General features: G+C 27.0%; 1 protein-coding gene across 1 annotated transcript in view; it reads left to right on the forward strand.

Annotated features, from left to right (window-relative positions):
- wb (wing blister) overlaps positions 1-14,743 on the forward strand; it is a 351,334-nt gene that overhangs the window by 229,613 nt on the left and 106,978 nt on the right. Inside the window, exons 11-16 of the mRNA XM_075356683.1 lie at positions 514-748; positions 3,718-3,929; positions 4,838-5,025; positions 7,651-7,760; positions 9,086-9,263; positions 13,927-14,033. Coding sequence (XP_075212798.1) covers positions 514-748; positions 3,718-3,929; positions 4,838-5,025; positions 7,651-7,760; positions 9,086-9,263; positions 13,927-14,033 — 1,030 coding nt within the window. The remainder of the gene's footprint in view (positions 1-513; positions 749-3,717; positions 3,930-4,837; positions 5,026-7,650; positions 7,761-9,085; positions 9,264-13,926; positions 14,034-14,743) is intronic.

Here is a 14,743-nt window from a genome sequence, read left to right on the forward strand (position 1 = left end):
AATATTTAGGATAATTAGTGTAACATTTTTACTATAAGTTTATTATGTAAATGTTATAAGTATAAAAAATATATTTTGCTCTTGTAATATACTATTATTATAGTATTGGTATGAAATTAATAAATAATTTTAAAAAAGTGTAATGAAAGAGAACTAGAAAAAAAACAAAAAACTTTGTCCATTAAAAATTTCAATTACAAGACTGATTGAATGGTAGGCAACACTATTTGCTAACAGATTAATGAAAAAGAGAAATTATTGATTACAAGTGATTTAATTTCTCTTTCAACCTTTGTTCTATGTTAATCCACTAACTGGCCATTATTTAATTTAGTCATCATCAGCGCCACGTAAAATTAAATGTTAATTAATATCATTTGCATTTAGCATTACAGAAGTTTGCTCTTTTTATTTTTTTTAGAGATTTTTTTTAAATATGTCAGTGCGGTTTTACTTACTGAAGAATTTATTTTCTCATAATATTTTTTGATTTATATGTGGTTTTGTTTGCAGTTTGGTGTCTGCAATATTGGAGACAGGAATTGAAGGAAGTAGTGGCACTGAAGTTAATCACTTAGAACGCTGTATTTGCCCAACTGGCTATACTGGATTGTCTTGTGAATCATGTGACTTTGGTTATACACGCATAATGCCTGATAGTTCATCACCACGTCAACATCCTGTTTGCTCTAAATGCAACTGTCATGGTCATGCTGCAACCTGCGATCCTGTAACAGGAGCATGTGGTGTATGTACTGTAGTATATTTATGTTACTATTTTAATGACATTGTTTTCCTCAGATCATAATGCTAGCTTATTAGTGATTGCAAGTCTGTAGGCAGTGGAATTGTATATTTATTTTGTCACATGAATTTTTAGCCAGGTACCACATCAGTAATGGTTGTACATGGTTAAAAAATGTAATTTTATTGTTAAAAATATTAAAATTTTTTCTTGTTAAAGAATCATTATCACTTGCATCATTGTGCATTTATTATTTACTAGCAAAGGGGAAAAAATCACATTTCAAGCAGTTTTTGTCAAGTTCAACAGTTGTAAATAAGTAAAAACGCTATAATTGACCAGTAAAAGAAAATGTAATTTTATGTGGTTCTTTATTAACCCATTAAAGGTAATGTTTCCAGGATATGATAAGTATTGTAATTAAGTGTTATCACTGAGTTCATTATAGTTGCATTTAAGTAAAATTTAGCTGTATAGCTCTAAAATTAAAATAATTATAGTACATTTTTATTTTAGCACCTTTTCTTCTATATTTTCCTCACGTCACTATAATTTGATTTTCATTTTAAAATTTTATAGTACAATTTTTGTTCTTCTCATGATTCTAATAATACCTGTCAAGTATGATTCCTTTTAAAAATAGAGATCACAGCTGTTTGGAAACTCACTACCTATTTTGTTTTGGTATTTTTAGGAATTTTAAATAAATAAAAAATCTGATGTGGACATCACATGACTTCCTAGTACGCCTATTAAATTACATATACACATTTTTTTTATATTTTTTTTTAATGAAAAATACATAAAATTCTATTTCATTAATAACTTCTGATATTGTTATATATTTTTTTTTATTGTTGTTATTGAATTATTATTTATCATAAAACTTTTTTTACAGTCAAAAGTTAATAATTATTAATAAATCAATATATTTAAATTAAAAAAAAAAAAAGTTAAAAAAAAAAGTGAAGTTTGATTTGAATCAATGTGCCTTGTAAGATCCAAATATTTCATTAATTAAAATTTTATTTGACTATAACTCTGGAAACAATGAAAATAAGTACCACTTATGATATATCGTTGAAAAGCTCTCAATGAGGGCTTATTACAGCAGTTAAGTAACACTTTTGGTTCAGTCATTTAAAATCAAAAGGGGAGGTGCACAACTAAATGTTACAACAGTTTTAAATCCAAAATTTCAACATCATACAGCTAATCCTTTTTGAGTTATGTGAACATACATATGTACAAAAGTATGTACAGACATCACACTGAAACTGTCAAAATGGATTCAAGGATGGTCAAAATGGATTTTTCCGTTAAAATCTGAAAACTGAAAAGTTTTGGGATCACAATACTTCCTTTGCTTTGTACAAGGAAGTAATAAAGGATCTATGCCAAGTTGTTGTTTTGTCCAGTATTTATCATTTTGTATTAATTTAAAATTTACTTTTTACCATCTGCACCATTCTTAAAACATATCACGTTATGTGGTAAGTAGTATAGTTCCATCAGTATTATTGCCTTACTTTTTAAAACAGCTTAAGTAATACTAATGATGATCAAACAACCAAATAGAATATGATGTATTCTTTGTCTGAATGATTTTGTCAAACTCAAAAGTAGTTAAAATGTTTTCTAATCATGTCAAACAGTATAAATGTAACATTAAACTTTTTAAAATGTTTTATTTATATTCATAATTAATTACAACCCTTTATAAGCTGAATCTTTTATGACGTTACTTTTTATTATCAAGAGAATAGAAGCAAATTACATTTACTGTGACTTACAAAAAAATCTTGACAATATTTAATCCACTAACTGAGGTAACAAGCTGGTAATAGCTTCTCACTAAGTAATTAACAGAACAAAGATTTGAATATAACCTACTACCCCGGTTACTTCAATTATAACCTAATAGTTGCACATTCATGAGTGACATCTTTGTACCCATAAACGTTTTATGTAGTATTATAGGCTATATTTAATATTTTATCATTTTTGTGTGAAATTTTATTTGATGTAGGTTATAGATTTGGAATTTACCTTTTGTGCAACTATTAGATTAGTTTGCAATGTTGTATTTTTTCTTGTGCTGGGCCTACACAATAGCATTGTCCAAGTGAAAAATAAATAAATCTGAATTTTTTCATTCAAAATCTGCATTTTGCTAACATTGATAGCATTGTTAAATCAGTAAAATAGTAATGACTTAGAAAGCTGATGGAGAGATATTTATCAGTTTTAAACCAAACTATTGTCATGGAACAAACATTTACTACTACTATGATTTGTTACTTTCATGAAAAATTCTATAATGTTTCAATATTGTCTTAGAATATTCTAATTTATTCTATTCTGTTTCTTAGAATATTTAATATATATAATATGGTCTGCTGCTTGGATTCGACTCTGGTCATGCCCTCCATCCGACGTACCTCCATGACTAACGGTTGCAATTCCACGATCTCCAGTGATTTAAAAAAAGATAAATCATACTGCTACTGTGATTTGAAATGTCTGGCAAGTTTTGCTTAAAATGGAGTGTTTATATAATTTCACCTAGAGAAAGAAAAATATCACACTGCCAATTTTGATAGTGGAATGGTAATTATGGTCAGATTCAAAATCTTCACACAATACAAACCTATTTCTCATTATAAAAAAGGGATTACAGTTATTCCTTTTTTTATCAGCTAATAGTTATAAAGTGTATAAGTAAATACATAATTGCGGCTGAAGAAGCAAAAACACACTGAATTTCAGTTTAAATACAGTGAAGAAGCATCTGATTAGGTACTTTATTGAGTTGATAGTTTTTAATGCATGGCCCATAAATAGATACATTGTAAGAGTGTATAGAAAGTTTTATGTGTCAAGTGGTATGTTTTTATTTTCAATTGTACAGTGTTCTGTAAATACTGTCAAAACACAATCTTAGTTAATTTTAAATTAAATTTTTTTTTCAGAAATGTGAACACAATACAACTGGTCCAATGTGTGAACATTGCTTACGTGGATATTATGGTGATGCTCAGATTGGAAGTCTAAGCGATTGTCAAAGATGTGCTTGTCCTCTGATAGACATTTCTAACAATTTTAGCCCAGATTGCAAAGCTGACAGCCATGGATATATATGCACACAATGCCCTGTGGGATACCAAGGAAAGCACTGTCAAGAGTAAGTCAAATAAATAATAAATATTTTTACCTTATCATAAGTAAAGTTTTTCATATTATGTTTTTTTTTGGGGGGGTGGGGGGGTGGGGTTTGCCTCCAAAATATATGTAAAATAATTTACAGTTATATATTTTTTTCAATTCTATTTATTTAATTTTTATTTCAATAAAATTGGCTCCAATGTTTAACATTCCTCAGATTTAGATTTCTCATATGTCTTTTATCATAGTATTATGGTTATCATGTATAAATTTTCAGGTTTAAATTTTTTCAAACATATGTACCATAATTTTAGCTTTCTAATGTAGCACACAAATTCTTGTTTATGAATGTTTTGATATTCTTGTCCATTATCAACTTTGTTTTCATATAAAATATTTTACCCAAGTAATTTCATACCTACATTTACATTTAGGTTAAAGTTAGAATTTTATTTTGTAACTAATAATGTTTATTTTAATAATACTGAATATTTAAACTTTGTTCCATCTAGATTTTATCTCAATGCTTTTTTTTTTTTTTTTTTTTTTTTTTAATCTAATATTCTATATGTTAAATCTTTTTATTGATTTATATAGTTCAGACTTAATATTAAAACAAAAGTTATCATCTCACTATTTTCTGCTTTATAAGCTTAAATTCACATCAAAAATTATTTTTCCCATGAACAATTTACACAATTCCCTTATTTTAAAAATATTTCATTTTCTTATTTAATTATATAATTTCACATTATGAAAAAAAAAATGAATTGTCTAAAATTTAATTATGTTATTAAAATAAATTAAACTTTAAAATTATATTTAAAAAAACAATTGTTTCTTCAGTTTGTATAATAAAAGTCATCTTTTCAAAACTAATGTACTTGAAGATTATCCAATATGTAATTTAAAAACCTATATGTTTAGGTGTGCCGCTGGATATTATGGCAATCCTATGGTAATTGGCTCAACATGTCAACCATGTGAATGTAATGATGGGCCTTGTGATCAGTTAACAGGGCAATGCTTGGATTGTCGTGGTAATACTGAGGGCTGGCGTTGTGAACGTTGTAAACCTGCTCACTATGGTGATCCTTCACTAGCTGATTGTAAACGTAAGTTTACAATTTTAAATAAGAAGTAGTTTAGTATGTAATGATATTTTAATTTATACCAAAGCTAAAAATAATTAATTTATCTGTAAAAACTTATGAGTCTATTTTTTTTAAGATTTAAAATATTTAATAAAATATCAGATTCATTTTGAATTTATCTTTGTGGAAATCTCATCTAAATAAATCCTCTGAAGCTGATAATGGCTTACACCATACTGTGTCCTTTTTAGAGTATTATATATATATTAATACATAAGGGTAAGAAATGTATATCTCCTTTATTTTGTTATTTTTATTTTTTGAACCTGATATGCCTTTGCTTTTACTTTTATGGGGATGAAACAAGTGAAAAAATGTTAGACCTTAAGTTAATGACCAACTCATTTTTATAGATTTGTACTTAGTTTGATTGTTAGCAGATTGTCTAATTTTTCTTTAATTCTTTTCCAGTTATTTTTTATATTTAAAATTAAAAACAAATTTAACATAAAATTATTATTATCATTGTTATAGGATGATAGATTACTCTAAAAAGTTCCAAAACATTTCTGTAAGGATTTGTTAATTTAGATTTTTTTTTATTTCTATTTGATTATTTTTTCTTACAAGTAGTTAATTTTATAGAACATTAAAAATATAATAATCTATTTAGTACTTCTTTTAGGAAGATTATATTAATTCTTGTTAGCTGACATGTAAATACTAGAAGACTATGGCAGAGAAGTTTAGTCCAGTTGGAGAATATTTTGTTCTAGGATGAGAAAGGAATTTTTCTTTGTGGTTTCAGTTTACGTTAAATGTATTTTTTAAGTCTCTCAAAAATGAATCAAATAATAACATCAGTACTGTTTTTATTTAAAATTACTACTCAACATAACAATACAATAAGTATAAAAAAACTAAAACTGAAACTAATTTTATAACTTTTAATTATAGGTAAAATAAGATGATAATAAAAACAATTTGTGTAATTACTTTATTTATTTATTTATTTTTTTAAGGAGATAGGTGAAGTGGCTGATGAAAAGTAAAATAAAAGGATTAATAATAATAATATATAATCGTAATTATCCTAACATAAATGAAAATCATTTTATTTCTTTGGGTATTTAATATTAGATTTTAAATTACTATTCATATAAGAAAATGCTTTAGTTTCTGATGTTGTATTTCATTGTTGTAGAACATGGTGATCTGATCGTTGTAAGAGTATGCAATAATAATAAAAATGTTTCTGAATTTCTTTTCAGTACTTCAAATTCATATGAATATTTTCAAAAGTATGAATCTGATTATTTAGAGTGGGTCGCTTGCATAAATTATGTTCATAATTTCAACATGAATCAACTCAACACAAATGCAACAACATGTCATGCTGTTTTTAATGAATGAATGATGAAAAGTTTTCCATTAAAAAAATTTTGTAAAGTCAACTTAGGTTGGCTGATGAAATATATAGATAAAAAAATCTATTTCATTCTTTAAATTTAAACATTATTTAAGTTTTTAATTAAATGTATTCATTAACTCTACCCCAATTACTCCATGCACTGTTTCTTTTCTTCTGAGGAAGGAAGTGAATTTTGAAAGTAGGGTCCTGAGTTCAAATCCTGATCATTTGTAATTTTTCTCAAGCTACAAAATTCATCTTCTTTCACAGAAAAAAAGAAAGTAGGCCTTAAAAAATGTTAAAGACCAACTATTAAGATACAAGGATATTTTCTTCCAAAGGATGACTTGGGAGCTAATATCAAATATACCTAACGTTGATGGAAGGTGTCCGTGACAATAGAGATTAACTTAATACAACTTACCAGTGTTACTACCACAGATACTATACATTTTTTTTTTTATTAATAGATTTTTACAAATCAATATTTAAAAAACTATCAGGCCCTTACAGAAGCCTGGAGTCTAAAGGACTGAAGCCTAAGGGCCTGGAGTTGCAATTAATACAAATTTACTGCTTGAAAAAAATTGAAATAAACAGTGAGAAAAGGAACTAGAAGTAGTTAAGTTACAGTTCTATTTTTGAATTAAAATTTTTCTCATTAATATATTATTTCCTGAGATTTTGATTCAGCTAATACAAAATATAGGTAATGTTGGCCTCCATGGCGTGAGCGGTAGCGTCTCAGCCTTTCATCCGGAGGTCCTGGGTTCGAATCCTGGTCAGGCATGGCATTTTCACACATACTACAAATCATTCATCTCATCCTCTGAAGCAATACCTAATGGTGGACCCAGAGGTTAAAAAAAATATATAGATAATAAATTACAAGTTTAATCCAATAAATTAAATCATATCTGAATTTACAGAAGCTTAAAACAGAATTATCACCAGATCCAAGATCATGTGACAACTTGCAATGTTTCATTTGAAAATAATGGGATATGTTTTCACATTCTTTATCTAATTATTAGCTAAGATAAACACTAGTTATTAACTTTTTCAAACATTTTTGATTTTGATTACATTAATTTGAATAGAATAAATCTGTAAGGCTCCATCTTCCAACCAAAAATAACATTTAAAACAAATACTTTTCATCTTTTTTTTTATAATTTCATATATTTTCTTGTTTTACCATGATTAAGGTAATTTGTTTCAATTTTTTTCAATAGCATGTGATTGCAGTGTTTATGGTTCACTTAATTTATCAGCATGTGATGAAAACACAGGACAATGTGTGTGTCGTGATAAATACACTGGAAGAAACTGCAATAGATGTCAGGTAAGTTATTACTTTCAGTATAATTGAAAACACACAGGTCTACATAATCATTTTATTGTTATATATGTAAGATAATATTACAGCTACTAGATGTTATAAGACTTATTGACATCTTAATTATTGACAGTGTATTTTCTTAATTATTATGTAATAAGACCTTTTAAAAATACATCTGGTATAAGGTAATGGAACAAAATTTTTTCATACGTTAATTCTAGTAATTTAGGGTGAAATATGATTTATATGAATCAACACACTTATGACAGTACTTTTCCTCTTTAGAATATTTTTGAAATGATATTTATTATTATTACTTATTATAGTATTTATGATGAATATCTTAAGAGCAATAAAAATATCATTCAATACTCTACTCATCACTTGTTTTTCTTTCTTTGGCCTAGGATAGTTTGAAAATTTTCACTGCAATTGCAAGCTTACTGCACAAGCCCAAATCATCTACAAATATTTTATATACTTAATTTTAACTAATACAGTGAAATTTTGTTACTCTGACGCCGAAGGGACATAAAAAAAATTAGAATTAATGTATTGGATATTGTACAAATACCAAACTTGCAGATCTAATTTTTTGCTATGAACTTGCTCTCAAACATTTTTATTTTAAACTGTTTTTTTTTGTTTTTAACTGTTTTAATGAGTATATTCTAAGAAAAATTTTACTTTATATATGAAGTAAACAACAAAGTTTTGTTCAGGTATATAAGTATGCTGTTAAGTTATCTAACTGTAACTGGGCTACTTTTAAATTCCCCAGTTTTTGAATCAATAAAAATGTTATTCTAGGAAGAGTTTTTCTGGATAATTCATACAATCTGCAAAACTTTCACTTCAAATTAACAAGGAAAAGTTTAAATACTGTGAATTTTTTTCATTGTGTTATATAGTAAACTCAAGATTCCCATGATGAAGCATTGAGATTGCAGGAAATTAGGTTATCAATGTTAAAATTTCCTCTCTATTGTCATAATTTAATCTATTTATTTCTCTATTTTCACACATGGACTGTAAGCGACAGTTTAATCACCAGTTTTATGGATGGTCAACTGGAATAGATTTCATATTATTTAATTTAATTATTGTTTTCTGATCACATTTCCTTTTCTTTTAATGCTCATAATAATTATTTTTTCATTGTTATTTATGGTTGTTATAAGTAATTAAGATACATTTACATGGAGATGTTTCAATTAAGTTTGACTTAAAGTCTTTGTATGTCTCTTGTTTGCATTCCTATCTGGGACAAGTTGTGTGCAAAGGTATGAAGTAATTATGAAGTAAAAAATACAGCTATTGTGTTGCAGGCAGGTTTGGGAAATATAACTGCTGGTTGTACGTCTTGTAAGTGCAACAATATAGGAGCTTCCTCTACGCTTTGTGACCCTGAAACTGGTCACTGTTCATGCCATAGGGGAGTTGCTGAGCCTTTTTGTGAAGGGTGTTTGCCTAATCATTATGGGTTTTCAAATGCTGGATGCAAAAGTAAGTTTTAAAATAATCTTTATAATTTCTGTACTAGTATTTTTTGTTAACTCTCATATTTGAAGTTTACAACGTATATGATCTGATCTATTTGGTAAAAATTGAAAGCAGAAGCGCTAACAGTTTACACCAAATATGATTAAAGTACATTTCTCTCTCTCTCTCTCTCTCTGTGTGTGTGTGTGTGTGTGTGTGTGTGTGTGTGCGGGTACGTGTGAAGAGGCGCACGCATGCGTGCATAAGTTAAAAAGAGAAATACAGTAGTAAGATTATATTTCTATGGAAGTGAGATATTCCAGTTTGATTATTATTTAATATAGAAATCATTTTTTTTAAATCTATTTACACATCAGACTTTTTAAAACAAAATTTATCAACAGGTTATGCTACCCTTTTATAAAATAATGCATTATACCCTTTTATTTAATTCTTGTAATGCTTTGGAAACCAGCTTAACAACCTGTTGTGTAATTTTTACTTGTACATTTGTTGCATTGGTATTATGCAACAAATGCATTTCGTTCTTCTTCCTTACACTGTTTCAAATGGAACACACTTTCTTCTTCTTCTTTTTAAGTGGGATATTCTCTAGCAGCAGGCTTCCTCTGTTTCAAAGTGTAATATTCATAAAACCTCTACTGTTATTATCTATAATATACCCTCCTGTCCCTAAGTCCAAGTTTAATTTTACGAAGGAATGGTATTGCATCTGATTAAGACTGGAAATCCAGATCTCTCTACAGTGTTCCCTTATCCCAGCAATCGCATCTAAATTAAACTCATGCCAACTTTGTTGTGGAATGGCAACATCTTGCCATATAAAATTTTTCTGTGGACTACTAATTGAGAAACGGTTGTCTAGAAGGTTCGAGCTTCAAATCCCTTACAGGTATTTTCACTACTAGTGTTACCTTTTTTTACCTGTAATAAGCATTTATTGTAAATTATAATTTAAAACAAATATGAAAAAATAAAATTAGTTACTGAATTAGTTGTACATTGCTTATTATTTATCAATAATAAAACTGAATTATTTATTATTAAATGATAATCAATATGTCAACAATCCCAGTCCTATAAAAAAAAAGAAAAAATATATATACATGAGATCAATAAAATTTCTTAAATCTCAGTATTATTTCATTGTGGGATGAGTTAAAAAAGACAAAGAATGTGCCAAGAGGGCAATCATGACATTGGAATGGCTGGCTCGATTTTGAAACATTTGGATTTTGAACTTATTCTTAACTTTAATAACCCATTGTTGAGAGCTTTTCAACAATATATCATAAGTGGTACTTATTTTCATTGGTTCCAGAGATATAACCAAATAAAATTTTAATAAATGAAATATTTGGATCTTACAAAGAGAAGGCACATTGGTTCGAATTCGACTTCATATACATATATTTTTTTTAACTTTTTTTTAAAATTTAAATATATTGATTTATTAATAATTATTAACTTCTGATTGTAAAAAAAAAATTAACAATAAATAATAATTCAATAATAACAATAAGAAAAAAACTGATGTGGACACCACATAACTTCCTTGCACGCCTGTTAAATTACATGCACACATTTTTAAAAAAATGTAAAGCACATAACATTTTATTTCATTACTAACTTCTGATATTTTTTCTTTTTTTGTTGTTATTGAATTATTATTTATTGTAAATCCAAATGTTTTGGAATTTGGGCTTTTTTGGATACTTTTGGTCCAGTTGATTGCAATCAAAAAGGGAGGTGCAAAATTAGATGGACAACAGTCCTAAATCCAAAATTTCAACATCCTACGGCTAATTGTTTTTGAGTTATGTGAGATACATATGTATGTACGTACATACAGATGTCACACCAAAACCATTCAAAATGGATTCAGGGATGGTCAAAATGGATATTTCTGTTGAAATCTGAAAACCAAAATTTTTCACGATCACAATACTTCCTTTACTTCATACAAGGAAGTAAAAAAAAAATATGAATACAAATTCAGAAGTTATTAGTGAAATAAAATTTGATGTACTTTTCATTTTAATTCAAAAATTTTTACAATCAGAGGTTAATAATTATTAATAAATCAGTATATTTAAATTTTTTTAAAAAGTTGAAAAAAATATATATATATATATATGAAGTCGGATTCAAACTGATGTGTGCATGGTTACGGATCCGACACATTCTCACTTACACCACATATACGAGTATACTTGAACGTGAAACAAAATTAATAAATAAACTAATATAAATGCTAAGGAAACTTTTATGCCATTTTTCTTAAGAAAAATGTTAATAAAGACTAATTTAGCAATTGCGTAACTGTCCACTTTATAAAAACAATTGGAGGATTGTATCTCACTTTCAAGTTTAAGTGAAGTGCAACAAAAAATCTGTACATGTAATTTAATAGACATACAAGGAAGTCATTTGGTTCCACATCAGAGTTTTTGAAATGGTTTAAAAATTATTAATGTGTGTGTGTGTGTGTGTGTGTATACACACATATATATACACATATATATACACTTATATGTATATATATATATATATATACATATATATATGTGTGTGTGTGTGTGTGTAATTTTACTGAAATTAATCTTTTTTAAGATTCTTATTATTCCTCTGTACTGATAAATTGTATATTTTAAATTATACTAACATAAACCACCTATACACATTTTTGAGATAGATAAGATATTTCTTACCACAATTTTATCCTGATAATACTTTTGTGGGATATCGAATCCTCAGTCATGATTGGATTTATTCTATTAAATTACTCATTAAAATACTAAGAATATTAAAAATTAATAATATACTGCATCATTAAAATAAAACCATGCATATGGTGTAATGTTGTTACAGCACTGGATGCTTTTATGATTTGGTTCACTTGTTTCTTGGTTTGGTACTGTACTATAAGCATTGTTTGCATTAAAAGGGTTAAACAGATCATATTTTATTCTTACTGAAAAGTAAATTAAGTATTTTTTTATTAGTAATTAAAAGATAAAAAATTATTTATTAAAAAAAGAATTGTAAATATGTGCAATTTTCTTTCAGAAGATCTTTTCACGACTTTTGTCCACTTACTCATCTGTGTTGTTTATTTAACACTGTTTACATCGTGCTCACTTTGAAAGTATCAGGGAATTAGATCCAAGTCATCCATTTATTATGTGGTCTATTTGATTTGTATAGGATTGTTATAATGTAATTTGGTTTATTCTGTTATTCTTTGAAGTCCTTGTATATGTTCATTGTGTCTGTAAGTACGCATCCAATTTTCCCATTGCAGTCTTCAGTGCCATTATAGCAGTTTAATGTGTATACTCCTGGGGTCTATGAGGGTGTATTTTGTGTTTGTTGTGTGATGTGTATTTTGTTTGAGGGTTTTAACAATATGATATTCTTTCTTGAAAATATTGGTCATTTTGTTGATGGATATTAATATTTTGTATTTTTGTCACTAGATGTACTCTGGATGCAATCTATGTAATATTCTTCTATAAGTGATGAGGTGTAATCATTAAAAGATGATGTGTATTTTATTGCATTGAGTTCCCCATAATAACTGTTAGCTAAAATGATTGTTTCTACACAGTAGGTGATGTTTATATGCTGCATAAAGTGATTAGAGATGTGTGTCATCAATTATAGTAAGTGTATATTATGGGTTTGTGGTATAGAGAAGTCTAGGAAGTTGAGTGATTTGTTGTAATCTGCAAACAACTGTAGGTTTGGTAAAATATCTTGATAAGTGTGAGGAATAAATAACACTATTCTGTGTTGTCTTTGAGTAGTTGAATGATGCTATCAAAATTGCATTGTCTATTATTGGAAACTTATTAAACATTATCTAGTTTTTAATATACTTTCTAGCTTTAATATACTCAAATAAACAAAAACTATAGTGAAATATTGTCTCTATGACATTAATTCATGTGAATTAATTATTCTCGCTGGTGGGGTTAGTGATTAATACTATTACTACTTGACAATACTGAAGTTCAAATTTAAGAATATATTTTTATTAACTGAATGCTCATATTACCATTTAATTTTGGAAAAATTTACATTGAAGTATTTTCCCAGGACTGATTAGCCTGAGTTTAGACTTTACCAAGTGTTGAATCCTAATTTTGCACATCCTCCTGTTGTAAGACAGTAAGCAATAAAATAATAAATAAATTTTCAAGTTTTTGAAAAAATCTCTGAATTTTTGTCATAAATGTACATGGAAGTTTTATTGTTGTCAATATACATGTTTACAAATAATATAAATATTAGCCATTTTATTAAGAATAAAATTACTCTTTTTAATAAAAACATTTATTTATGTTTTGTAATTATTTCAGCTTCAAGTAGATACCTTCAGAAAAATAATTATTTTACATAAATAGAGAATATTGTTTATAGTATAAAATGTAAAAAATGATAAATTGTCATCCTAATATTCAGTTATAAGTTACTCATAATTTTACAGGGAGGAAAACCCTGACAATGTCAAGCTCAAAGGAATCTAATTGTTATAAATAATATGAGTGAGTTTTAAGATGTCACTTATTAGTGACATTACATATGTATTATAAATTGTAATTCAATATATTTTGTAACACTGGCAGTGTATTTAGTGAGCTTTACAGTTTGATTGTTACAGGCTGTGATTGCAACATTATTGGATCTCAGTCATCATCATGTGATCTTATTACTGGAGATTGTATTTGTCGAAAAAATATTATTGGAAAGACATGCAATACTTGTCAGGTATCATTTTCTTCCTTATTTTTCTCAAATTATCATGAAATAAAAATACTTTTTGGAAATATTTTAATAAGTGATTATAAATAAAGACCTCCTCCACCTATTTGAGTTTTAGTATTTAGGAATTTTTTCAAGTGTCAGTTTTCTTTTAGCATTTAAGTTAACAGTTTTATGCTATTTGTCCATGTAACTGTCAAGACTATTACAAAAATTTTAACTTCTTCTTTTATTAAACAACTGTATTTCATTACATAAAAATATAGATGTTCTAGCTACTAATTAAACAAAAATTATTGCTCTTTGCTTATTGTTTGAAATTTGTTTGAATTTGCTTATATGCTTAAAATATTTTATGTATTTTACTACAAACTGTAACAATTTTAGATATCACTATACTACATACTCTTATATGTGTTGTTAGCACTGAAAATTAAATTATTTTTATCATTTTATATTTAATGCTTTTTAGATTTTTTCATTGCCTTTAGACATTTTATATTCAGTACTAACTTTGAAAATTACATCAGTGGTGATATGTCAGTCAGGAACAACTGAACATAGTTTCAGTATGTTTTTATATGTTTTTCTACCATCATGTTTTTATATGAAGATTTTTATGAATTTTTAAAATATAGAATGCATGATGGTAGAAAAAATTACTAAATTTTTTCTGAACTCCTTATTCACTATTTGTAAATAAACATAAATAAAAT

Source organism: Lycorma delicatula, chromosome 2, assembly GCF_047948215.1.
Source record: "Lycorma delicatula isolate Av1 chromosome 2, ASM4794821v1, whole genome shotgun sequence".
In the NCBI taxonomy this organism is placed as follows: Eukaryota; Metazoa; Arthropoda; class Insecta; order Hemiptera; family Fulgoridae; genus Lycorma; species Lycorma delicatula.